The sequence below is a fragment of the Pogoniulus pusillus genome, chromosome 24 (genome assembly GCF_015220805.1).
Source record: "Pogoniulus pusillus isolate bPogPus1 chromosome 24, bPogPus1.pri, whole genome shotgun sequence".
Classification (NCBI taxonomy): domain Eukaryota; kingdom Metazoa; phylum Chordata; class Aves; order Piciformes; family Lybiidae; genus Pogoniulus; species Pogoniulus pusillus.
The window spans coordinates 10,110,271-10,133,584 of NC_087287.1; the positions used below are offsets into that span (position 1 = coordinate 10,110,271).

General features: G+C 64.8%; 7 protein-coding genes across 9 annotated transcripts; 3 read left to right on the top strand and 4 right to left on the bottom strand.

Annotated features, from left to right (window-relative positions):
- Positions 1–211: 211 nt before the first annotated feature.
- Positions 212–2,762, bottom strand: CLP1 (cleavage factor polyribonucleotide kinase subunit 1). Its single transcript, XM_064163478.1, has 2 exons — positions 1,961–2,762; positions 212–990 (listed from the first exon to the last, which is right to left on the bottom strand). Exons 1-2 carry the CDS (start codon positions 2,564–2,566, stop codon positions 319–321), a joined length of 1,278 nt encoding a protein of 425 aa, XP_064019548.1. The 5' UTR covers positions 2,567–2,762; the 3' UTR covers positions 212–318.
- Positions 2,565–5,728, top strand: YPEL4 (yippee like 4). Its single transcript, XM_064164030.1, has 7 exons — positions 2,565–2,740; positions 2,845–3,011; positions 3,292–3,444; positions 3,954–4,240; positions 4,603–4,646; positions 4,886–4,994; positions 5,386–5,728. Exons 1-7 carry the CDS (start codon positions 2,565–2,567, stop codon positions 5,473–5,475), a joined length of 1,026 nt encoding a protein of 341 aa, XP_064020100.1. The 3' UTR covers positions 5,476–5,728.
- Positions 5,729–5,744: 16 nt separating this feature from the next.
- SERPING1 (serpin family G member 1) lies at positions 5,745–9,548 on the bottom strand. Its single transcript, XM_064163481.1, is given in 7 exon segments — positions 5,745–6,723; positions 7,225–7,348; positions 7,350–7,433; positions 7,904–8,039; positions 8,374–8,587; positions 8,660–8,797; positions 9,141–9,548. Coding segments are annotated over 7 exon segments (1,323 nt in total). The 5' UTR covers positions 9,517–9,548; the 3' UTR covers positions 5,745–6,472.
- Positions 9,549–10,360: 812 nt separating this feature from the next.
- UBE2L6 (ubiquitin conjugating enzyme E2 L6) lies at positions 10,361–12,193 on the top strand. 3 transcript variants are annotated; one of them, XM_064163957.1, is made up of 4 exons: positions 10,361–10,430; positions 10,958–11,047; positions 11,587–11,773; positions 11,845–12,193. In XM_064163957.1, exons 1-4 carry the CDS (start codon positions 10,368–10,370, stop codon positions 12,009–12,011), a joined length of 507 nt encoding a protein of 168 aa, XP_064020027.1. In that variant the 5' UTR covers positions 10,361–10,367; the 3' UTR covers positions 12,012–12,193. The 3 variants fall into 3 exon arrangements, with proteins under 3 accessions (XP_064020027.1, XP_064020028.1, XP_064020026.1); XM_064163958.1 differs by having other exon boundaries at positions 10,388–10,430; positions 10,911–11,047; positions 11,682–11,773; XM_064163956.1 differs by lacking the exon at positions 10,361–10,430 and having other exon boundaries at positions 10,470–11,047; positions 11,682–11,773.
- Positions 12,194–12,389: 196 nt separating this feature from the next.
- On the bottom strand, positions 12,390–14,736 carry SMTNL1 (smoothelin like 1). The gene is made up of 8 exons (XM_064164031.1): positions 14,728–14,736; positions 14,213–14,620; positions 13,954–14,107; positions 13,660–13,693; positions 13,381–13,521; positions 12,920–13,022; positions 12,689–12,840; positions 12,390–12,614 (listed from the first exon to the last, which is right to left on the bottom strand). The coding sequence occupies exons 1-8, from the start codon at positions 14,734–14,736 to the stop codon at positions 12,470–12,472; spliced, it is 1,146 nt and encodes a 381-aa protein (XP_064020101.1). The 3' UTR covers positions 12,390–12,469.
- A 1,579-nt stretch (positions 14,737–16,315) lies between these two features.
- TIMM10 (translocase of inner mitochondrial membrane 10) lies at positions 16,316–17,203 on the top strand. The gene is made up of 2 exons (XM_064163487.1): positions 16,316–16,562; positions 16,958–17,203. Exons 1-2 carry the CDS (start codon positions 16,492–16,494, stop codon positions 17,157–17,159), a joined length of 273 nt encoding a protein of 90 aa, XP_064019557.1. The 5' UTR covers positions 16,316–16,491; the 3' UTR covers positions 17,160–17,203.
- A 1,084-nt stretch (positions 17,204–18,287) lies between these two features.
- RTN4RL2 (reticulon 4 receptor like 2) lies at positions 18,288–22,757 on the bottom strand. The gene is made up of 3 exons (XM_064163486.1): positions 22,486–22,757; positions 19,930–20,408; positions 18,288–19,194 (listed from the first exon to the last, which is right to left on the bottom strand). The coding sequence occupies exons 1-3, from the start codon at positions 22,517–22,519 to the stop codon at positions 18,475–18,477; spliced, it is 1,233 nt and encodes a 410-aa protein (XP_064019556.1). The 5' UTR covers positions 22,520–22,757; the 3' UTR covers positions 18,288–18,474.
- Between the last annotated feature and the right edge of the window lie 557 nt (positions 22,758–23,314).

The window sequence follows — 23,314 nt, forward strand, 5'->3', positions numbered from 1 at the left end:
GCGCGGGACTGATACTGACACCGCACCCCACACCCCCCATCAGAGCACGGCGGCACCGCCGGAACCCCGCAGCATCGACGGGCACGGGAGCGGAACCCCCCCGCACACCCGCTCCGAGGCCGAGCCCCTGCTGGGCCTGGCACCAACCACCCCTCCCCGACCCAGCACCCCCACGGTCCCCCCTTGCCCCCAGGCAGACAGTCCCCGCGGGTAAAAGGCCTCATGATTTAATAACAAACGGTACAAAACGGGTAAAACGACGGACCAGCTGCCAGCCTGAGGGTCCTGCAGCGCTGGCAAGGTGAAGAGACCCCTGCCCTACTTGAGATCCATGAAGCGAATGTCCATGATGAGGAGGAAGTTCTTGGGCAGGGGGCGTGGGGCAGGCGAGAGGACGGTGAAGACCTGGCGCTCCAGGTCAACGCCAGTGACAACAATGAACCCAGCCACACTGGTCTCCGAGATGTTGTCATCGGGGCTGTCGGCAGTGCTGACGCTGAGCAAGTGGTGCACCATATCTCGCCCTGGTGTCACTGGCACCAGCTTCAGCTGGTTGTCCTCCTGTGACATGCCCAGTGGCAGGCACGAGTCTGGGATGGTGGGGGCCCCCACCTTGTAAATCTTGACATCAGAGAACTTGACGTCAAAAGCGTGCGGGTAGAAGCAGCCCCGGAAGCCGTAGAAGTACTCCCGGATGCGGTCATCCCGGCACTCCCGGCGGAAGTCTTTGGAGCGCTCCACCACCCCGCCGGACTTGGGCAGCAGGACAGTGCGCACGAAGTGGGGCAGGTCCCTCTTCAGCTCGTTATAGAGCCGCTCCTGGTCCAGCACCACCACCACGTCCACCTCAAAGGCAGAGGCAGCGTGCACCAGTGCCTGGTAGCCTGAGCCCTTCACCCAGCCGCAGGTGTTGATGACGCAGCCGCTCACCGAGGCACGCCGGTTCACCTCACAACGCTGGTTGAAGACGTCGGCCAGGCGGGATGTGATCTGCAGGGATGGGCAGGGGCATCAGGACAGAGGGACCTTTCTGGGCCACCCACATCTCCTGGCTTCCCAACACCACCCCACTTCCCTCAGTACTCCAAACCTGAGCTTCTGCTGTGGCACTGCGTCCACTCCAACCATGTGAGAAGCTCAGGGCAGTGGACAGGCAATCCCTAAATGGCAAGAACGGCAGGAGGCTGGTGTGCCAGGCCCTGTCCTACTCCCTGAAGACACAGTAATCCACATGCTGCTCCCAGCATGCTCGGATACAAACTGCCAAGGTACAGGAGCCTCTAGGATAAAATCCTTCCTTCCCCACCCTGAGCTGACAGGCCCAAAGTGACAAGGTGCCATGTGGGAGGATGAAGCTGCTCATAAACTGCATGGCCTGAGAGCCATTCTCCTGCCCCATGGCTACAGGTTCAAGGGCAGCACAGGGCTGCAGCAGCCTTCAGCCTCACAGAGGCCTCTGTCACCAGACAGCAGTGGTGGGAGGACTCTAGGGATCAGATCAACTCTTTAAGCATCTTCAATTTTTCTTGGGCTTCTTTCCATTCAGGTCCCCATAAGCAGAGCACAAGAGTGAGGGCAACAGGCAAGCCATGAGGCTGTGCCCATGGCTGTGTCCTGCTCATTGCGACACACAGCTCTGGCTTTGTCCTCCACAGCCAACCATTACTGGCTCACAGCAGCAAAAAGCTCAACCACGGTCCTTCACCTCCTCCTCCCCAGGTTGAAGACCTTCTTCCCTCCTCAGGGGGTTCTTCCAGCCCTTCCATTGTTGCTGTTACCCCTCTGTCCACACCGCCCTCCCTATGTCTCTGCTGAGCTGCGACGCCCAGAAGCAAGTGCAGTGTTTGGCCTGGGGACCACCATCTCACAAAGTGGCAGAATCAACACGATAATCTCTGCTGGCCAGGAGCTCTGGAGGCCAGCTCTAAACTGAGTCCACCCCGGAGCTCCCTGCACTCACCTTGTTGTAGAGCTTGATGTTGGTGCCAGGTGTAGTGGAGCCGAAGTGGTAGACAAGGGGGGCCTGGAGGGAGAAGCCCTCCTCCACATCAGCTGGCCGCTCAATGTAGAGTGCACCCATGGTACCAGGGATAGAGACAGAGCCCTGGCCCACGTCCAGCTCCACGAAGGTGGGCCGGCGGCCCAGGCGCACAGCATAGTTCAACAGTAGGCGGCACACAGTCGTCTTACCCACGTCGGTGGGCCCCACCACCATCACGCGGGGCCCCCGCTCGTCCTCTCGCTCTGCCTGCCGCCGCATCTGTTCCAGCGCCGTGTGCGTGTTAAGGTAGAGCAGCATGGGGGTGTCCTTAGACACATAAGCCACCTCGGTGCGGCCGCTGAGCTGCACGGTGCAGCCATGCCATGTGAAGACGGCCACCTTGGCACCGGCATCAAAAGTGAACTTCTTGTTGCGGGTGAGCTCTGTGCCGAACACCTCGGCCATGCCGGTGAGCAGTTCCAGCTGCACGGTCTGCGAGGCCTCCACCTCGAACCGCAGCTCCGTCTCCCGCTCCAGCTCGAACTTGGCCACCTGCTTCTTCTCCTCGCCGCCATCGTCAGCCATGGCCTGCGCTGTCCGCTGCGGGGGGAGCGGAGGCGTGGCCGGAGTGCCGCTCTGCCCGCCGGTCGCAGGCTCCTCCCGCCCTCAGACCGCTGGGACGGCACCACCGAGGCCCCTCGCTCACGCCCCCGCCGAGGCCGCCGCTGCTCCGTCCCGGGAGGCTGCGCCGGACGTGAGGTCAGAGCGGCGCGCGGGGGGCGGGGCGAAGGCTGTGGCGGTTGCCTAGGCAGCCGGGAGGGGCGCACGCTGTGACGCATGACGTGATGACGCACCGACGCAAGGGACGCGCTCGGCGGCGGTTGCCGCGATGGGGCGGCGAGCTGGCTGCGCCCCAGCGGCACCGGCGAGGCTGTGCCGCACTCGGTGTACGCCGCCGGCATGCGCCCGCGTCTCCTTTATATGTCATTTGTGTTTGTGTGCGAGCTCCCCGCCTGGTTTACTTACTGGCGTCTGCCCCGGGGGTGGGCCAGAGCGGGGGACACCAAGGGAGTAAGAGGAAGGTGGGGAGACGTGGTGGGACCGGCGGGACACGAGAGATCGCGGGGGAACAGCAGGACGCAGGGACCGGGAGAAGGAAAGGACACAGGAGGACAGGGTGGGAACGCGGACACAGAAGGGTCCGGGTGAAGCTAGAGTAACCGTGGGGACATGGAAGAACCGGGTGGACCGGGTCGCCGAGGGGCATCGGTGCCGGCAGCGCGTCCTCGGCGATGGGGCTGACGTCTGAGGTGCGGACGGTGACGTCGCGGCAGCAGGGGATGAGTCACGGTGCCGTGATGCAGCCCCCGGGCACGCAGGGCCCCCCCTGCGCCCGCCCGGTGCCCCCGCCCCGGGGACGGCGACAGCAGCGGCAGCCGGGACAGCGGGCAAGGCGGCAGGCGGTGAGCAGAGCTGGGAGCCGAGCACTCTCGCGACCCCCACCATGACCCCCGGGACCCCAACATCCTCCCAGCATCCCAGCACGCCCCCCCGGGACGCTCATCACCCTCAACAACGTTTCTATCTTTTCCCTCCGAGACTCCCATGGTGACCCCTTGACATTGCCTTCTCCGCCCCCCCCGGTACCCCCACCCTCCCTTCGGGCGCCCCCGTTGTCCCCGCTGGGCCAGCTCCTCGGGACCCACAGACGCTTTAGGAGAACCCGTGCCCAGCTAGAGAACCTCCCCAACCGCATCCTCTCCCCATACCGCCGGCTTCCCTCTTGCCCTCACTGCCCCGAAGGGTGGGCAGAGTCGGGTGCGCTCCCCCAGTACACAGCGACTCTCATTCCTGCGGTGAGCCGCCGGGTCTCAGCTGGCAGCGGGGCCGGGGGATGCTGAGAGCTGGGGGTGTTGAGGAGGGGTCACGGGGCAGAGCCTCCCTACTCATCACCCCCTTTACCCCCTCGTAGGCCGCCCCCCTCTCCCGCCTCCTGCTCGCCGCGGGGGGCCCGGGCTGTGCCCCGGCCCCGGCGCGGACGGGACGGCGTCTTTCGGCGCGTTGCTGCGCTGCTTCCCGTGCCAGCGGCTCTGCGGGGGGGGCGCGGTGCCCCCTGGGGCACTGCCTGCTGCCGCCCCCCCCCCCCGCCGCCACCTGCCTCCCCGCACCTTCCGCAGCTACCTGCCGCGCTCTCACCGCACCTACAGCTGCGTCCACTGCCGGGCACATCTGGCGCGACACGAGGAGCTCATCTCCAAGGTGCCCCTCGCTGCCCCCCAGGAGTTGGCATCACCACCATGGCCTATCATGGTGCCCGCGGGTCATGGGCACGGTCCCCGGGAGTCCCCAGGGTGGTGGGCTTCTTTCTGACGTGGCCTCAGGCCAAGCAATGTCCCTTAGTGCCATGGTGTCCCAGAACAGTCAATGACTGCCCCCTCCTGCCCCTGGCATGGCACTTTTCCCCCCATGGTGTAACCAGGGTGGTGGGTGTCCCCACTTGGGCGGGCATGATGCGCGGTGGTGATACAGCGCAGCAGGGGGACACGGGGGGTACGTGGGATATAAGTGGCACAGGGAAGCTGGGACACGGACCCTGCCAGTGACATGCCACATTCCCATAGTCCTTCCAGGGCAGCCATGGCCGTGCCTACCTGTTCAACTCTGTGTGAGTACCACCAGGCACCCGGGCAGTGCCAGTGGGGGGAGGGTCCACAGCTGTGGGCACAGAGGGGCACGGGCACAGAGGGGGTAGATGGGGCTGCTGTTCTGACAGTGCCAGGCTGTGCCATGGCAAGCTATGCTGGGCTGCCACGCCAGGCCAGGCCATGTCAAGGTGTGCCAGGCTGACCCATGCGAGGCTGTGCCATGCCCTGTCGGGGGCACATGCCCTGCTCTCTCACCCAGGGTAAACGTGGGCTGTGGCCCAGCGGAGCAACGGCTGCTGCTGACAGGGCTGCACTCAGTAGCTGACATCTTCTGCCAGAGCTGCAAAACCACACTGGGCTGGAAATACGTGAGTGCTCCCACGCATGGCACACCCACCCTTGGCACCCCTGCCCTACTGCAGGCACCACTGGGCCACCTTGTGCCCTCCCTGTGGACACTGTCCCAATCACCCGCCCTGATCTCTGCCATGTACACCACCCGGGACACCCTGCAGTCACTGGTCCTGGCATCCAGCCCTTGCCATGGGCACCACCCTGGGCATCCCAAGCCCCCTCTGTAGGCACTGCCCTGGGCAACCCAAACCCGTGGTTTGGGCACCCCAAACCTTGGCTGTGAGCACTGGGCTGGGCAAGCTCAAAGCCATGGTGGAAGCAGCACCATGGGCATCCCATAGCTATGGTTTGGGCAGTGGCATGGTCACACAGGGACGCTCATGCTGCCCCACTACCCCCCCGCAGGAGCAGGCCTTCGAGAGCAGCCAGAAGTACAAGGAGGGGAAGTTCATCATCGAGATGTCGCACATGGTGAAGGAGAACGGCTGGGACTGATGTAGATGGTGGGCACAGTGGGGGCACAGTGGGGGCACAGTGTGGGCACCTCCAGGCAGCAGCACCCCTGCCCCAGTGCACACCCTCACGGGTGTGCCGGCAGTGGGTACTCTCCACGTCCACACATGCCCAAGTGCCCCATGGGTTCCCAATGCCAGCTGATGCGCCTCCAGGGAGGGGCAGTGCCCATCATCACATGTTAAGGGGAGCAGTGAGGGCTTTTCTAGGGCAATAAAGGCTTTTTTGGTAGCAAGGTGCTGGATGCCACCTGCCCCTGATGCTGCCACCCCTCTGGCTCAGCCTGGGGTGACACCTGGCACACAGGTGAAGCTCCTGTGAGCACCCTGGCATGGGCAGGATGGCACTGATAGTGCCCTCCGAAATCTGGGTTGCCCTCCATCGTTGCCACAGCAGGAGCAGAGTGGTCCCGTGCCTTTACTGGGGGTGAGCTGGTGGGAAACTGGGGCAGGAGAGGGACAGGGAAGGTGGGGAAGGAGGGAGAACAGGAGAGAGGAAGGGGCCTAGGGAGGGATATGGGAAGGAGGGAGATGGGAAGTGGGGAGAGGGGTGGGGGGAGGATGGAGAGAGAGAGAGGAGACGGATGAGAGCTGGAGGGTGGTTGGAAGAGAAGAGGGAGGGGAAAATGGAGGAGGGAGGGACAACGGATGGAGACATAGCAGGATGTAGGGAAAGAAAGCAAGACCAGGGACAGGGAGAAAGGGCTGGAGAGAGGGGTGAAAGAAGGAAGGAAAGAAGGGAGAGACAAGAAAGAATGGATGGGAGGATGAGAGCTGGAAAGTGGTTGGAAGGAAATGGAGTAAGAATTGGGGAAGAAGGACTGGAGGAATGGAGAGAAGAAGGGACATGGAAAGGAGGGATGGGTTAGGGAGAGAGGAAGGAAAGAGACAACAAGAAAAAGAGGAAGGAAAGGCTGTAGGGAAGGAGGGAGCGGGATGGAGGGAGGAGAGGAGGCAGGGAGGGAGGACAAGGGCAGGGGTCAGGGCCGGGGGTCACTGAGGCGGCCCATGAAGAGGGGGATGTTGCCGTCATCATGCCAGGGAACGAAGAGGAAGGGTCTCAGGGCCTCGAGCACCAGGGTTGTGCGTGCCACCGAGGTGGCCATGGCACCCGCTGCCTCCAGGCCGGCCTCGTCCAGCTCCAGTAGCGCCCGGTGCCGTGCCGCGCCCGCTGTCAGCGCCTGGCCCCATGCCAGCCCGCGCAGCTCCGCGGCCAGCAACAGCCCGAAGCCTGCGGCACCGCGTCCGCGCCGCCGCACCGGCACGCCGGGGACACAGGGGACACCAAGGGACCATCGGGGCACACAGGGATGCGGGGGGCACCAGGGACACACCGGGGCCGTTCGGGCCAGTGGGAGCCACACGGAGACGTGAAGGGATGTGGAGGATATCAGGAAGATATTGGGGACGCCTAACAGAGTTGGAGTCATATGGTGACATTGGGGACATCACAGGCACTGGGGCCGTGCGGGCAAAGAGGGTCGCTGGGAACATGGAAGAGAGAGGGGTGCTGCGGGACCCTGGGGACACCACTGACTCAGGGGCACTAGGAAATACTGGGGCCCTTGGGGAAGGTGGGGAAATAGACCTCCAAGGGGACCCTGGGGAGGGGCCAGAAACGTGCTGCAGGGTGTGACATCATGGCATGTCACCTCCCGTGAAGGAGATGACATCAGCTGCAGCCCACTGAGCCTCAGCAGTGATGTCACAGGCAGGGGGTGCATGGTCTTACCCATGTCATGGACCAATGCCACCACATCGACGGCGTGGCCAAGGCGCAGGCAGGGCAGTGCCAGGGCAGTGGCCCGGGAGGGGGTGCGGACTGCCTGCCGCAGCAGCTCCAGGAAGGTGGGGGGGGTCCAGTGCCCGTTCCAGGGTGCTCAGAGCTGCCAGGGGCCCCCGCGGCACCAGCATCACCAGGCTCAGCTCTAGGCGCCCCACCTGCCAGAGGGGCCCACCCTCAGTGACAGTGCAGTGACACCACAGCCTGGCACCCTCCACTGCCACTGCAGTGACGTCAATGCCTGGCATCTCCCCAGTACCACTGCAAACATGTCACAGCCTGGCACCATTCCAGTGGCACCGCAGTGATGTCACAGCCTGGCACACACCACCAGAGTGATGTCACAGCATGGCATTCCTCCCACTCCCAGGGTAGCAATGTCACAGGCTGTGCTCCCCTTGGTACCAGGGAAGTGACATCATAGCCTGGCATCCTCCCTGAGTGCCATGGAAGTGATGCCACAGCCTATCTCCACTGTGCTAGGGGAGTGATAATCATAGCCTGGCAATGCCTCCCATGCCACCGCAGTGAGGTCACACCCCGTTTTCCCTCCATCCCATGCCATGGCAGTGATATCACACCCACCCCTCTTGTGACCAGCAGAAGGTCCCAGTCTTGGAGGAGGTACCTGGACCTGCAGGTGGGGGTTGGTGAAAGAGCCCACTGGGTACTTGAGGCTGGTCATGGTGGGCACCAGGCGCAGTAGGTGTCCAGGCTGCAGGAAGGGCATTGGAACTATCTGTTTTGCATTCAATGGCATGCACAGGTGGCTGTAAGCACACAGTATCAGGGTTGGGGGCAAGGAGAGCCACATGGGACAATCCTGGCCTCAGCTCCATGCTGCATTCCAGGTCAGATGCTGGTGCCAACACCTGGGATAGATCTCAGTTCCAATTCCCAGATCAAATCCTGGGGCAGATTCCAGTGCCAACCCCCAGAGCAGATCTCTGAGACAAACCTCAGGGCAGATCCCATCACCAACCTGTGAAGCAGATCCTAGTGCCAACCCCCAGGGAAGGTCCCAGAACCAAACTCTGGATTAGGCCCCAGGGCAGACCCCCACATTAACCCTCGGTGCCAACCCCTGAGGCAGATCCACAGTCCGTACCGTGGAGGTGGACAGTGCTGAGCAGCAGCAGCTGGGGCTGGGTGGGCATGCTGGGCAGCAGTCCTGGCAGCAGCCCGTGGCTGGCCTCACGCACCCATTCATTGACCTGCAGCAGGTCCAAGCTCTCATTGCCACTCAGGGCACGTGGGCGGGCTCCATAGAAGTGCCAGGACTCACTGAGGAAGCGCGGCTGGAGGTGCACCTCTGACGGGTAGCATGATGCCCCAAGCCACCCTGGCATTAATAGCCCTTCTGGTGCCTGGGCACCTGCCTCACCTGGGTGGTGGAAGATCTGAGCAGCAGAGAAGGGGCCAGACACATTGGCAAGCTGCCACAGAGTACTGTGCACACAGCCCAGCTCTGGTGGGTATGCCAAGATGGCACCCAGGCACTCACGGGTCTCACCACGTGCACCTGCAGGTACAGGGGAAGCTCAGCAAGGCATTGGTGGGTGCCCTTGGCCAGGATGGCTGTAGGGCCAAAGGTGGCACCCACAGTGGTACCTATGTCAGTGATGGCAGCAGCACTCAGATCAGTGCCCATAGCAATGCCCACAGCAGAACACATGGCAGTGCTCACAGTGATGCTAGAGCAGAGCCCATGACTGTTCCCACAAAAATGCCAACAGTAGAGGTCACAGCATCACCCACAGCAGAATCCATGGCAGTGCCCACAGCAATGCCAACAATGCCCATGGTAGTGCTCACAGCAGTGCCCAGGACAGTGCCAGTGGCAGTACTCACAGGAAGCGCCTCACCCAGCAGCAGGTGTGAGAGCCCCATGGCAACCGTGATGGGAGAGAAGACCAAGTTGGCATCGGGCTGGGCAGCCTCTGCTATGTGCTGGTAGAAGTGGAGGGCAAAGGTGCCCAGTGCTTCAGCCATGGCTGCCCGCTGCTCCCCTGTGGGTACCCCACATGTCTCGGCTGGCTCTTCATCTCCTGGGCACAGTGGAGAGCTGGTGCCCAGGCTGCTGATGTCTGAGGCATCAGTGCCCAGGCTGCTGAGTGCCACTGTGCTCTCATTGGCCATGGTGCCCAGTTCCTCAGGTACTCTCTCTGGAGCCTTGGAGATGGGGTAGTTCCTGGCCTTGGAGGGGGCATCCAGGATGGAGAGCTCCCCCGGGGTGGGCATGGGGGCTGGGCACAGGCAGAATGTGTGCCTCCACATCCTCCAATGGACTCGAAGCAGGAAGTGGAGGCATCATTGGTGTTGGGTGCTGTCTGAGCAGTTTCAGACCCCTGGGAGAGGGCTCCGTTGTGGGCACCTGGGCACAGGCACTGGGGTGAGGAGTGTACAGGGCCACCCAGATGCAGGGAAGGGGGGCACAGGGGCATCTGGGCTTAGAGCACCTGTGTCCCTGGGCCACACTTACTGGAGTGACTGTAGCCACGGCCACCAGCCATGCCACGGACAGAGTTTCATGGTGGGCATCTTGGTGAGCATCCTCGTGGGCATCCTGGTGAACGAGCACGTGTCAAGATGGTCACCCACCACCCTCGTTCCAGCTCCCAGTACCCCACCTCGGCATCCAGCACCCTTCCACCCCAGAAACCAGCACTGCCCATAACCCTCACCCTATGCACCTCGACTCGGGAGTGCTCCCCGCGTCTGACACCCCCGAGGGTGATGGGTGCGGGGGGCAGGAGGAGCAGCAAGCAGGGCCCACCTGGGTGTCCGGCGTGTCGGGCGCTGCGTGTCCAGCCGGACGCGGGGTATTTGGCCGGGTCCGGCGGTGCGTGGCTAAAGATTAAGGAGGACTGCGGGCACTGCCCTCGCTTCCCGTAAATCGCGAGGCGGGGGCGCACCGGGGACATGGGCAGGTGCAAGAGCCCGGGCAGGATGCGTCCCCCAGCCAGCCCCGCGTCCCTTTGAGGACCCTGAGATGCCAAAGGGTAGTGGACACTCAGCTGCCCCCCGTTATCCTGGGGTGCCACGGGGCGGGGCCGGAGCCCCTCGCCCCGCCTCCAGGGGCGGGGTCTGGCATGGCCCCGCCCGGGGGCACTGGGCATTGGACATCGGTGGCTATGGCCGCGAGGATCGCCCAGGTGTGTGGGGAACACCGGGGACCAGACCGGAGGTGCGGGGCCGTGGCGCGGGGACTGCTGGTGTCGAAACCGAAAAGTGCCAGCACGGGGCAGTGCCAGCACCGAGCAGTGCCAGCACCAGGGTGGCGCGCAGCTTAGCAGTGCGGGGATCCCGGTACCGGGGTGCAGGGGACACGGTGCCGGGGTGCTGGTGCCAGTGCTTGGGGGATGTCGGTGCTCGGGGAATGCTAGTACCGGTATTCGGGCGGCGCCGGTGTTCCGGGAGTGCCAGTGCTCGGGGGTCTCCGGTACCGGTGCTAGAGGAGTGCAGGGTCTCGGCTAGTACCGATGCTTCGGGGGTGCGTTGTCCTGGGAGGAATTGGTGCTCGGGCGGGGGCGGTGGCGGTGGTCGGGAGATGTCGGTGCGAGCCCGCCCCTCCCCACGCGCTCCGGTTTCGTTTCCGCGGACGGATCCGCTCCCTTCGGGGCGTGGCTTGGAAGGCTGGCGGGGACCGCCCGGGGTGTGATCCGCTGAGCTCCCACCGCAGGAGCTGCAAGAGGCGCGGAGCTGGAGCGGGGTCCATGACCTGCGGCCGCTGGACGGGAACCTGCTGCGGTGGGGGGGGCTGCTGCTGCCGGTGAGAGGAGCACGGGGACACGGAGGGACGTGGGGCGACACGGGGAGATACGGGGGACTGGGCGGGGAGGCTGCTGCCCGTGAGCGGGGTGGAGAGCGCGGAGGAGATGGGAATGTCTTGAAGCCTGGACGGGTTCTGGGGCACACAGGGGTCTAAGAGGCGTGAGGAGCAAAGGTCTGTGGGTGTGGGTGGGTCTGCACGGCACAGAGGACAGGGGTGTAAGTGGGGTCCCTTGGAGATATGAGAGGGGTGAGGCCACTATCGCGGTACAGGGGGCCTGGAGGGCAGATGGTGCAATGGTGACACGAGGGGGGCCTGGGAACACGAGAGGCTGGGGAGGTACTCCTGGGGTCACTGGGTGGGTGTCACTATGGGGGCCACATGGTAGGGGAGCATCCTGCTGGGGACACTGTAGGACCAGGGATGATAGGCTGGGAGCACTGAGAGGGTGTTCCACTCCTAGGAGGGGGTCACCATGGTGGGTGCTGGGTCTCAAGCCTGGGACAAGGGGACTGAGGTGCCCCTCATTACCTTGGCAGAATAAACCCCCCTACAACGCAGGCGCCTTCCGCTTCGAGCTGACCTTCTCCCCCCACTACCCACTGTCCCCACCCTGTGCCACCCTCCGCACCAGCATCTACCACCCTGGAGTGGACACCACTGGCCGTGTCTGCCAGCCCCTCACCTCTGCACAGCACTGGGTAGCCACCACTCGTGCGATCCAAGGTGGGTACCTCGGGGTGGGTGAGGGAGCATGGCGAGGAGGGTGCCCACCATGACTCTCTCTGTGCCATCAGTGCTGCAGGACCTGCTGCTGCTGCTGGACAACCCAGACACGGAGCGGGTGCTGCGGCAGGACCTGTCCCATGAGCTCCACCAGCAGCCCGATGTGTTCTGGCATCGGGCAGAGGAACACACTCGCTGCCATGCTGAGCCACGCCCTGACACCCCTGCGTCATCATGAGTCCCCCACCCAGTGGCACCCCAGATTCACCCTTCCCTCTGTGATAGCTGGGGCTGGCCTTGACATAGCCCCACGACCTGGAGCCTGGGTGCCCAGCCAGGCACTGCCTGTAAGGTGGTCCTGGTACTCTACATGGGCTACTCCACCCCCAACGTAATAAATTACTCCCATTGCTGCTTTGACCCCATAATGTCTCATTAAGGAGGGGGGGCTGGCATTAAGATGGTGATGCAAGCCTGCCTGCCCATACCCTCTGTAGTGGCTGTAAGGCAGTGCCAAGGCTCTGCCCACCCCAGTTCCTGGTCATATCAATGCCCCAGACCCTCAGTGCCAGCATCCCTGTATTCATATTCCCCTATGAGAGATGAAGCCCCCATATCTTGGCACCACAATCTTTTACTGCTAGGAACAAGGCAGGGCATGAAGCAAGGGGGAGACAGAGGGTGCAGGGACCCCTCTCAGCGCTTCTTGGTCTTCACCAGCCCCTTGGCCACCAGGCACCGGTATAGCTCCTGCAGGTACGTGTAGACACACTTGGCATCAGGCACTGGCAGCCGCACCATGTCCTCCACCTCCAGCAGCGGGGCACAGCCCGCCCGCTCCCTGTGGGAACACTGCTGTCACTAGGGGCCACCTGCCGGGGACAGAGGTCCGCAGGGATCTGGGGAGGCTCTCACTCGGCAGTGGCAAAGGCCAGGGCAAAGTTGTGCTGGCGGGCGCTGGGGTCAAGGGCATCGTAGTCAAAGGCATCAGGGAAGAAGCTGTGAATCAGGGCACAGAAGGCCAGGCCACTGCCCCAGCTCCCCGCGAAGTTCTGCACCTCCACATGCTGCCGGCAGCACAGGGGTCAGCCTGCTGCCCGGCTGCTCCACGGCTGCCCCACAGCATGTCCCCACCCTGATTCTGACCTGGTAGCTGCGGGTCCTGGCACGGCACCACTCCAGCAGCATGGCCTTCACCGTGGCTGTGCTCCCTGTCCGCTTCAGATGGGGAGCTGGACCCTTGGCTGCCCTGTGGGCAATGCTGGGCACCATGGGGCACCTCATACCCCACACCTCGTGCTTTCCCCACACACAGTCCCCCCTTAGTCCCAAACAGTAGTTCTTCACTGTCTCTTTTCCCCCAAGGAATCTGCCCCAGTGCACCCCATTGCCCTGTGCATCCCAGTGCACCCCATTGCCCTGTGCATCCCAATGCCCCCTCTGCCCCATGGCCACCCAGTCCCCACCATGCCTCCCACTGCCCTATGTTCTCCCAATACCCTCTCTGCCCCATGCCACTCACTGCCCCATGGCCCCTAGTGCTGTCCCTTCCCACTGCCCCATGGCTCCCAGTCCCTCATGCCCACCATGGGGCATGCCCCTCTCACCCTCCGAACTTCTCCAGGATGGCACTGCGTCCCTGTGCCCGGGCACTTGCACGTGGTCGGCCCCCAGCCACCTCCAACCTCGGCCGTGACCCTGCTGTTCTGGGGGGTGCCTGGCCTTGTGCCCTCCCCACTGGTGGATCTCTATGGGCACACAAGTGAAGGGTACTGTTGTGGGTGCCACTCACATCCAGGGGCGCTCGCAGTGGGGCAGAGCAATGGCACAGCCCTGATGTCAGTCATAGGGCACCTACGGGCCCTGCTTCCGCTGCCCACACTCACCTCTCACTGCCCCTCAAGCCCTCGGCGGTGTCAGCTGCAAGGGAGCAAGAAGGGTTGAGTGGGGTGGAAGATGGCATTCCGGGACAGGGGCACCTCTGGGTTCCCTTGGGCACTTGTGGGGCACCATCAGCAGCAGAGGACTTAAGGTACCCCACCAGAGGGAGGAAACATGGTGCAGGGCTGTAGGGAACCCCATGGGTGCTAGGGGAATGGACACTCTGGGTAGGTTGGTGACCCAAAGAGACTCTGGTGCCTTCACAGGGCACTGTCAGCCCTGCCCAGTGCAGCACTTACCTGGGGAGGGGGACGTGGGGGACGCTGGGGATATAGGAGACACAGGGGATGTGGGGGATGTGGGTGATGTGGGGCTGATAGTCCCCTCTGAGGATGAGCTGGGAGGGAACTCGGGCCACAGCTCATCATCTTCATCCTGCAGCCATGTGGGGTCCTGTGGGCACAGCCAGGGTGGCACTGCCTGCACAGGCATCCTGTCCCTGCCTTGACACGGTTACCAAAATGTCCCTGGCCAACCACCCCCTGCACTCGGTCTCACCTGCTGGCCCCGGGTGTTGCTCGCTGCTGCTGCGTCCCCTCCAGCCCCATCCCGAGCACCCCCGGCTGTCTTCACCCTGGCATTGTCCCTGGCACCCTCGGTGCCCCCGTTCTCACTCCCAGCACCCTTGGGTGCCTCTGCCCTGGCATCGCTCTCACCATCCCCTGCAGCCTCTCCCTTGGTATCCACCCCTGACCTCCCCTCATCCCCTCCCTCAGCCTCCACCTCCTGGACGTTCTCCACACCTTCCCCAGAATCCCCCCTGCCATCCTGGGCTGCACCTTCCCTGCTGTCCTCCCCCTCAGCCGCCTTCACCTCCTGGACGTTCTCCACACCTTCCCCAGGATCCCCCCGGCCATCCTGGGCTGCTCCTTCCCTACTGTCCACCCCCTCAGCCGCCTTCACCTCCTGGGCGTTCTCCCCACCTTCCCCAGGATCCCCCCTGCCGTCCTGGGCTGCTCCTTCCCTGCTGTCCTCCCCCTCAGCCGCCTTCACCTTCTGGACGTTCTCCCCACCTTCCCCATAACCCCCCCTGCCGTCCTGGGCTGCCCCTTCCCTGCTGTCCCACCCCGCCCCGCTATGCTCCGGCCCCGCGGGGGAGTCAGGGGGGGTGCCAGGGGTGGCGGTCTCCGAGGTGAGTGTGCCGGGGACGGGGGTGCCAGAGGTGGGGATTTCTGAAGTGGTGGTGTTCGGGGTGGGGGTATCCGCGGTGGGGATGTCCGGGCTGGGGGTGTCCGAGGTGGGGGTGTCAGCTTCCTGGGGTTCCATGCTGCCGTGGTCACTGCTGTGGGAGCACAGTGCTGTCAATGAGGTGCTCCTCAGCTCACTTTTCCCTCCCACAGACCCCTAACCCGGGTATCCCCGACATGCCCCCGTCAGCCCTGACACCCCCAGTCTCCCACCCTGGGCACCTCATGCCTCACCTCGGCTCCACAGTACCCTAGCCTGGTTTCCCCCCTCCCGCCTCCCCCAGCCCTCCGTGCCCTGCATCAACCCTTCCCATTCCTCTCCTGCTACCCTATTCCCTCTCTCCGGCACCCATGTCCCACCTCGGACCCCCGTACCCACTTTTAACCTCCCCATTCCCCCTCCCGGTACCCGCCATGCCCTGTCTCACCCTCCCCACTCTGCCTCTCAACTCTCATGTCCCATCCCACCGCCTTCGTACCCTCTGCCACCCACCCAAGCGCCCTCCCAATCCCTGTGCGCCATCCGGACACCCCCAAACAGCGACCTCCCGCCTCCTACCCGCTCCCCTGTTTCCCGTCTTGACCCCTCCACACTCCCCTCTCGACACCCGGTTCCCCTCCCGCCCCTCCAAATCGCACCCTGACCCCCCCGACCCTCTTTCCCTCCTGCCGCCCCCTCATTCCCCTTCTCGAACCAACCCCATCCCGATCTCCCAGACCCCTTTCTCACACCTCTCGTTCTTCCTCCCGCCTCCCCGGACCCCCAGTTCCCCCTCCCGGCACCCAAGCCCCCCAAAGCCCTCACACCGTCCACACCGGTCCCTTCGCCCTGTACCCTCCCGGCCGCTCCCGCTCCCCGACTCGGGGCTATTTTTACTCGCGGGGGCAGGTGCCGCCTTCACTCACCGCCCACCGCGGGGGACCGGCGGGGACAGACGGAAGGACACAACGTGGGGACAGCCGGCAGTGTCTGCCAGGCACCGGGGGGGGATACGGGGGAACATGGGGGGACACAGTCGGAGGGGAAATGGTGGGGGGTCACGGACACATGGGGCGCGCGGACGGGCTGGTGAGGTCACGGCAGAGTCATGCCGGGGTCACGGAGCCCACGGTGCCCACAGAGCACACGGTGCCCCCCGAGCCAGCCCTCCCTCCCCTGGGACTGGCCCGGGAGCCGATCCCAGTGCCGACCCCGCCCCTTACGCTATGTCCACGCCCATTAGTGCATGACCACGCCCTTGCCACTCTGGACCCGCCCCCGCAGCACGCAGGCGGAGCGCGTCCCGGCCCCCTCCCGCCTCCCGCCTCCCCGCGGCTGCCCGCAACGCCACGCCTCCTCCCGCGGTGCCCAATCGGCGCTGGGCACACGCTCCTGCTCTCCCACTCGCCCGACTTCTATTGGTGGAAGCCGTCAGAGGGTGGGGCGGCTCTGCGCGTGGGCGGAAGCGCGGCGCCCACGTGGTTCCTGCCGGGGACCGCGGAGGGGTCTCGGACTGGGCTGAGCGGGGTCCTGGAACGAACAGAGGAGAACTGATCTGAGCAGAGTCGAGCAAGACCGAAGGGACCCGAGCTGGCCCGGTTGCAGCCGCCATGGACCCTCTGCGGGCTCAGCAGCTGGCGGCAGAGCTGGAGGTTGACATGATGGCCGACATGTACAACCGGTGCGCCCGGGGCAGCTGGGGCACAAGAGGGCAACGCGAGTGGGCGCGCTGGGGTGTGCCCGGAGCTCGGGGGCATACTGAGAGTGCTGGGAACACTGGGAGGGATATCGAAGATGCTGGGGAGCCCTGGGGTGGTGGGCGTAGAGATGTGCTAGGGACTGCCTGGGAAATGGTGAGATCTGGAGACCAGGGGCACTGAGGGCGCTGGGAATGTCCATAGCACTGGCGAGTATAGGGAGCACTGGGCGTGCCTGGGAAATGGGGGAACCCCTATGGGGGTGGGGATCATCGGGAGATTCCGGGGCTAGCTACGACCCTGGGGACCAAGTGATGGTTGGGTGCTGGGAGGTGCTGGGCTTGGAGCGCCCCATGCTGAGGGTGCAGATGCTGTGCAGGATGACGCAGGCATGTCACCGCAAGTGCGTCCCCCCCCACTACAAGGACGCGGAGCTGTCGAAGGGAGAGAGCATCTGCCTGGACCGGTGCGTGGCCAAGTACCTGGAGGTGCACGAGCGCATGGGCAAGAAGCTGACTGAACTCTCGCTGCAGGACGAGGAGCTGCTCAAGCGCATGCAGCAGAGCACAGGCACAGCCTGAGTCCCCTGTCCCCACCCCCCCAATAAACTGGAGACTCTGGGCCAGACAGTTCACTTCCCTCACCCCCTAAAAGCCCCACTCGGGAACGTATAGAGGTCCGTGTTGAACCTGGTGGGTGCTGCTGGAAAGCCTTTCCTCTTGATGTCCCCAGCTGCGACGTGCTGTGTCCTTGAGGGGGGCACTCCTGAGTGGCCCCCCTGTCTCCCAGCCAGGCCCAGCCCATGTAATCCCAGGATTAGGCAGAGCCAGGCTGAGCCCCTCGTAATCCTCTGTGGGATGGGGAGGGGGCTCTGCTCTGCCCTGTCTGCAGGGACACCAGGGGGCCGCTGGGGGAGGACCTCACAGAGGAACATATCCCTGGCGCCACTAGAGAAGGACAGTGACAGAGCTACAATCACGCAGGAACACTCATGGATGCCCTGAGTGTTGCGGAGAATAAGGGGTGCCCACCCAGGGACACCAGTGAGACCCCTAGTCCTGGTCAGGGGGACACAGGCAGGGACTATACAGGGACAGCTGGAGAGAGTAATGGGTACCCACGTGGACACTCAGAGGCTAGAGCTACTCAGGGACACCCAGAGACACCCACATCTGGAGAAGAGCCATGGGAGGACATCCCAAGACCACTCCTGGAGAGAGACGGTGGGGACACCTGAGCAGGGACAGCCGCAAACCCACACCCACGGGGACACCCCAACCCCGGGTGGAGAACCCTTGCAGAGGGACACCCTCGAGGTGACACCTGTCCAGAGGGACCCGGGCCAGGGGTGAGCAGTTTCCATTTGTCTGTCTCTGCAGCCAGGCCGTGCGCTGCTGCTGCTGCCTGCTTGGAAGTGGGTCAGGCCTCGTGGGGAGCGGGCGAGGCGCAGGCGGTGGCTCTGTTACACGCAGTGCTGTGCCAGCACCCTGCGGGGGGTGCGGGGTGGCAGCGCACTCGGGTCAGCGGGCCCGCGGCGCCTGCCATGGTGGCAGGCGAACTGTGCTTGTGTCTGTCCCCATGTCCATCCGTCCCCTCCCCCCTGCGCCCTGCCCAGCTTGCCGCCTGCTCGCTGCCATCAATATTTTAAGCATGGCAAATGGTGCCTGCGAAAAGCGCCCCCCCCCCGCCGCAGCAGCCAGGCTCTGCTCTCCCAAAATAAGACCATTTTTAATAAATAATTTCCCACCTTTTGGTTCCTGTTGGGGGCTTTACCCGCTCAGGATGGGGTGGGTGGTGACACACACACCCCTGCATCGTCCCCAAGCCGCTCCCCGCAGTTCTGGGCCCTGCCTAGGGAAGGGGGGCATGGCCACCCCGTGGGGGCCAGGAGGTGGCTCAGAGCCAGAGCAGGAGCAGGGCGAGGAGGGGCAGAAGAGTAGGGGGCTGGCAGGGGGCTGCGGCAGCCGGAGGGGTGCAGGGGGCCTGGGGGCACTGGGTGTCCCCAGGAGGGCCGCGGGAGTCGCGGGACGGGGGAGGCGGCCGGGGCTGGGAGCCCCGCAGGTCGTGGGGGGGGAGGCCGTCGCGGTAGAAGGCGGAGGGCGGAGCGGCCGGGAGGGTGCCTGGACGACCCAGTGCCCGCCCAGGGGTGCCCATCACTGCCCCCCCACCGCCGCCAGCTTCATCCTCATCTTCGTCGGGGCAGCCGTCGAAGTCCGGGGGCCGAAGTTGCCGCAGGTCAGTGCCACGACGGTGCGGTGGGGTGGCACAGGGCACCGGCGAGCTGGAGACACGGGTGCGGCGGAACCATGCCCAGAGTGGCTGTGCCCGACAGTCGCAGGCCCAGGGGTTGGCGTTGAGGCGCAGGAACTGGAGCGCAGGCAGAGCAGCCAGAGGGTCCCCGGGCAGAGCCACCAGGCTGTTGTTGAACAGGTAGAGGATGGTGAGCCGTGCCAGCCCACGGAACGCGTGGCGGTGAATAGTGGCCAGGCGGTTGGCATGCAGCAGCAGCCGGTCCAGGCTGGGCAGCCCCCGGAAGACGCCCGCAGACAGCACCCGCAGCCGATTTCCGTGGAGGAAGAGGTGGCTCAGATTGGCCAGGTCAGCAAAGAGATCATCCTGTAGTGGAGGGGGTGGACAGGTGGCTGGGTATGGGGCAAAGAGACCACCCAGCAGCCCCCAGCCCTGTCCCATCCCCCTCTGTGGTGATCATTGTCTACAGACTTACCCATGGGCATCTGTAAAGCTCTGCACCACGTCTGTACTCCGTGGGTGTCACTCATCACCATGCCCCACATCCCAGCTCCGTGAGCATCACCCTATTGCCCTGCCTTATGTACTCATCCTGCAGGCATCAACCATCGTCTTGCCTCATGTCCCTGCTCCACGGGCATCACCCAACCCAAGGTTGTACAACATGCATCACCAAGAGCCTCCTCTCATGTCCCTACCCTGCTGGTGTCACCCATGGCACTGCCCCATGGCCATCACCTTGTCCTGCATCATCCTGACTTCACAGACATCACCCTGCCACACGCCCTTGCTCCGTGGCTGTCCCTCATCACCTTGCCATGCATCCTTGTCCTGCAGGCATCTACCACTGCCCTTCCTCTGTTCAATGGGCATCACCCATCACCTCGTCCTACACCTCAGCCCCATGAGCATCACCCATCCCCTTCCCCCACGTCCCTGCTCCATGGATGTCACCTTGCTCGTGAGTCTTCTCCACAGCTCAGTTGCTTGTCTGTGCCCTGAAGGCATCCACCCACCGCCCTGCTTTAAGCTCCAGCCTGATGGGCTTTACACACCACCCCCATCCTCCCCAGAGCCCTGCCCCACGGGGCTGTGGCAGACCTGGAGGTAGAGCAGTCCGTTCTCCTGCAGGTAGAGGTACTGGAGGCTATGGAGGCCACGGAAGATGCCACTGGGCAGGCTGGCCAGCTGGCACCGGTAGAGGTGCAGGGCCTGGAGGCGTTGGAGCCCATGGAAGGTGTCAGGGGCCAGGACACGAAGGTGGGGGTTGTCACCCAGGTCAAGCTCCTCCAGGGCGGGCAGGTGGCGGAAGGTGCCCGGCTGGATGGAGGAGATGTTGTTGGAGTAGAGCCAGAGGGTGACGGTGCTGGGCCCGAAGGTGCCCGCCCGCAGTGCCCTGATGATGTTGTTCTGCAGGAAGAGGCGGCGGGCACCAGGTGGGAGCCCCGCGGGCACCGAGGAGAAGTTGTTGGCCTGGCAGCTGACGGTGGGCGGCGAGACGTAGCAGGTGCAGAGCGCAGGGCAGGTGGGTGCTCCACCAGGCACCCACGCCAGTGCTGCCAGCAGCAGGGCCGCCAGGCCTGCGGGCATAGTGGGGCATCAACACAGGGCATCACCTGGGCATCAACCCACCCCAGCACTGTGAACCTACTATCCTGGGGGAGTTTCTCCCAGGCAGTCTCCCAGGAAACCATGCCCTATGGAGACTCCCAGGGCTGTGCCCACCCACAAAGCCATGGTGCCTCGGAGAACCCCAAGACCACGAACATCCATATGGCCACAGTCTCCTAGGAAACTACCAGGGTCATGCTCACCCCACAGGGCCATGATCCTCTAGGAGAACCTCAAAGCCATGATCAAATCATAGCATTAAACTCCTCACAAGGACCACAACCACCCCACAGGGTGGGGCTATGACCTCCACGAGTCCCTTAAAGGCCATGGTGCCTCAGGAACCCCATGGAGCTATGCCCACACAGAGGGCCCTGGTCCCCCAGGAGAAACACCAAGACTATGCCCACCTCTTAGTACCACATCCCCCAGCATCACAATCATGCCACAGAGCCAGGGCTCTGTAGAAGAACCCCAAGACACTGCCCACCTCACAGGATCACATCCCCCAGGACCTCCCAGCTCTATACCCACTCGCATGCCCACACTCTCCGCTCTCACACCATCCCCACAACACCCTTCTCCCCAAATACACCTCCTCTGCCATGATACCCCATAGCACCACCCTGCTGATTCCTCGAGGATGGGAGGGGGTCCATCACCCCCTCCCCACCCAACGGGGTGGTGCCACGTGCGTGTGTGCCACGGACACGTGTGGGGCGGGGCACGCGTGGGCGCGAGCTGTCGCCGGTGACATGCTTCTTTCTCCCCCCCCTCCCCAACCTCCACTTGTGTCCATCCTCTCCCCAACCCCCCTCTCCATCATCCCCCCCCGGGGCTGCAACCCGAGAGCTTCATCCATAATTCACCCCGAAGTTTTGGCCCCGTGCCCGGGATGCGCCCAATCGCCGGTACCGGGGGAGGGGCGGGGATGGAAGGGGGGGGGTGGGCTACCCTCCGTTGCACCGGAGGTGCACCGGGTGGGCCCACTGCTCCCCGCTCCTCCTCCGGTGAAATATGGGGAAGGGGGGAACGCCACCCACCCCCCTTCCCAAGCCACCCTCGGAGGCGTCCGTCGCAGATGCTCGGTGCCACCCCCTCCCTCGTCGCCCCGTGTCGCCGTGCGCCCCCCACCCGCGTCCCATCTGTCACACTCCCCCTCGCCGCGGGCTGACTCAGTTAGAAGCTGAAGTCACCCGGTTCCCGGGCACCGACGACTGGGGAGGGGAGGGGTATTGGCACCCCCCCCCATCTTCCTTCCCCGTGCCAATATCACCCCTAAAAGTAGAGGTATGAAAAGGGGGGGCACCACTCTTGGAGGAAGAGGACACCCTGGGCACCCACCTCAGCAGAGGGAAATGGGGCACCCACATCGCGGGATGGGGGTCGTAGGGTGGCATAGGGTACCCCTAAGAACATTCACGCCGTGGGATGAGGGTCCTGAGGTGGCATTGTAAGGATCTCAGGGCACTCACAACCCGAGATGGGGATCCTAGGGTGGTATCAAGTGCCCTCCATGAACATCCACATCCCAGGATGAGGGTCTGGCACCGGGTAACCCGTGGGCACCCACAGCATGGAATGGCGTCCTGAGGTGGTACCAGGGGTCCCTTGGCACCCCCTAAGCTGAGGCCGTGGGTCCTGGAGCTGCACCGGACACCTTCGCGGGGATAAGCCAGGATGTGGGTCCTGGGATGGCACCAGGGATGGTGGGGCACCCCGCGCGCAGAAGCCGTGCAGCCTGGGGTGGCATCGGATACCCCATGGGCACACACACCCCGGGGTGGGGAGCCTAGGGTGGCACCGAACAGCTCGAGGATCGCGGGGTCCCCGCACGCCGGATACTGCGAGGGTCGTACCCTGAGGTGCCCTAAGGCTCAGCCCCCCCACCGGCTGAGCGCCATGGGGGTGCCCCCGTGTCTCCAGGCATACCGGGACACCCCACGCCGGGTCCGTGCTCTCACGGATGGCACTGACCCTCCCCCTCGGGGTCAACCGACCCCCATGTCCCACTCGCCCTCCCGCCCTCCCCTCCTGCCCGCCTACCTGGGGGCAGGTCCCGGGCCGGGGGGGGGCCCATGGCGGGGCCGCCGCTCAGGCGCGTCCCGCTGCCCCGGGGCTCATGGCCGGTGCCGGGGGCGCTGCTCGCACCCTTCGCCCCCGCCGCGCCGCCCCGAGCAGCCGTCGCCCCGGGGCATGGCACGGGCACGGGCGGGTCGGTCCCGGGGTAGAGGGAAGGGGGGGCGGGGTGGGGGGGCTCAGCTCAGCGCGGCTCTGCCCGCGGCTCCGGTGGGGCTGAGCCCGGCCCCGCGCCGCGCCTTATCCCGGGGCGGCCGCGCTCCGCCCCCCGCCGCCGGCCCCGCCGTTTAACCCCTCCCGGGCCGGCCCGCCCCATGGCGGGGAGGGACATGGGGGGCCCCGGCGGGACCCACCGCGGGAACGGGGGACTCGGTGGTAGGTGTCCCCCTACTGGGGGCAGAATCTGGCGTGGGAATGTCGCGGGGAGGCGCACGGCACCAGAGGCCCGTCCGTCCATCCCCTCCTCACACGGTGGCGGGGCGGTGGTGCCCGCGGGGACCCACGGCTCCCACACGGATGGGTACCTCAGGATGGGGTGCCCGGCGCTGGGTCTTTCAGCAGCCCGAGGGGGAGCGCTTCCCCCCCCCCGCTCCCACGCGTGCCCGGCGCTGTCCGCGGTCCCGACACGGCGCTGTCCGTGGTGCCGCCCGCCGCTCCCACCCGGGACCGCGACAGTCCTCGGGGCGCCTGGGGGTGGACTGCGGCGGGTCTGAGGGGATCTGAGAGGGGTCTCTGGGGACCTGAGAGGTCTTTGTGGAGTCTCTCGGGGTCTGTGGGGTCACTGTGGGGCTCTGCA

Coding starts and splice junctions, on each gene's coding strand:
- TIMM10 (XM_064163487.1), top strand. CDS start 16,492: ATGGACCCTCTGCGGGCTCAGCAGCTGGCGGCAGAGCTGGAGGTTGAC. Junction 16,563..16,957: donor ATGGCCGACATGTACAACCG/GTGCGCCCGGGG, acceptor GATGCTGTGCAG/GATGACGCAGGCATGTCACC.
- YPEL4 (XM_064164030.1), top strand. CDS start 2,565: ATGGCCTGCGCTGTCCGCTGCGGGGGGAGCGGAGGCGTGGCCGGAGTG. Junction 3,012..3,291: donor CGCCTGGTTTACTTACTGGC/GTCTGCCCCGGG, acceptor CTGACGTCTGAG/GTGCGGACGGTGACGTCGCG. Junction 4,995..5,385: donor CCACACTGGGCTGGAAATAC/GTGAGTGCTCCC, acceptor ACCCCCCCGCAG/GAGCAGGCCTTCGAGAGCAG.
- SMTNL1 (XM_064164031.1), bottom strand. Junction 13,694..13,953: donor CCCCACGTCCCCCTCCCCAG/GTAAGTGCTGCA, acceptor GCTCCCTTGCAG/CTGACACCGCCGAGGGCTTG. Junction 13,522..13,659: donor GGCTTGAGGGGCAGTGAGAG/GTGAGTGTGGGC, acceptor GTGTGCCCATAG/AGATCCACCAGTGGGGAGGG.
- CLP1 (XM_064163478.1), bottom strand. CDS start 2,566: ATGGCTGACGATGGCGGCGAGGAGAAGAAGCAGGTGGCCAAGTTCGAG. Junction 991..1,960: donor ACATCAAGCTCTACAACAAG/GTGAGTGCAGGG, acceptor CCATCCCTGCAG/ATCACATCCCGCCTGGCCGA.
- UBE2L6 (XM_064163956.1), top strand. CDS start 10,758: ATGCTTCGGGGGTGCGTTGTCCTGGGAGGAATTGGTGCTCGGGCGGGG. Junction 11,048..11,681: donor GGGGGGGGCTGCTGCTGCCG/GTGAGAGGAGCA, acceptor CCTCCGCACCAG/CATCTACCACCCTGGAGTGG. Junction 11,774..11,844: donor CACCACTCGTGCGATCCAAG/GTGGGTACCTCG, acceptor CTGTGCCATCAG/TGCTGCAGGACCTGCTGCTG.
- RTN4RL2 (XM_064163486.1), bottom strand. CDS start 22,519: ATGGGCCCCCCCCCGGCCCGGGACCTGCCCCCAG. Junction 20,409..22,485: donor GGCCCGGGACCTGCCCCCAG/GTAGGCGGGCAG, acceptor CTATGCCCGCAG/GCCTGGCGGCCCTGCTGCTG. Junction 19,195..19,929: donor ACGGACTGCTCTACCTCCAG/GTCTGCCACAGC, acceptor CCTCCACTACAG/GATGATCTCTTTGCTGACCT.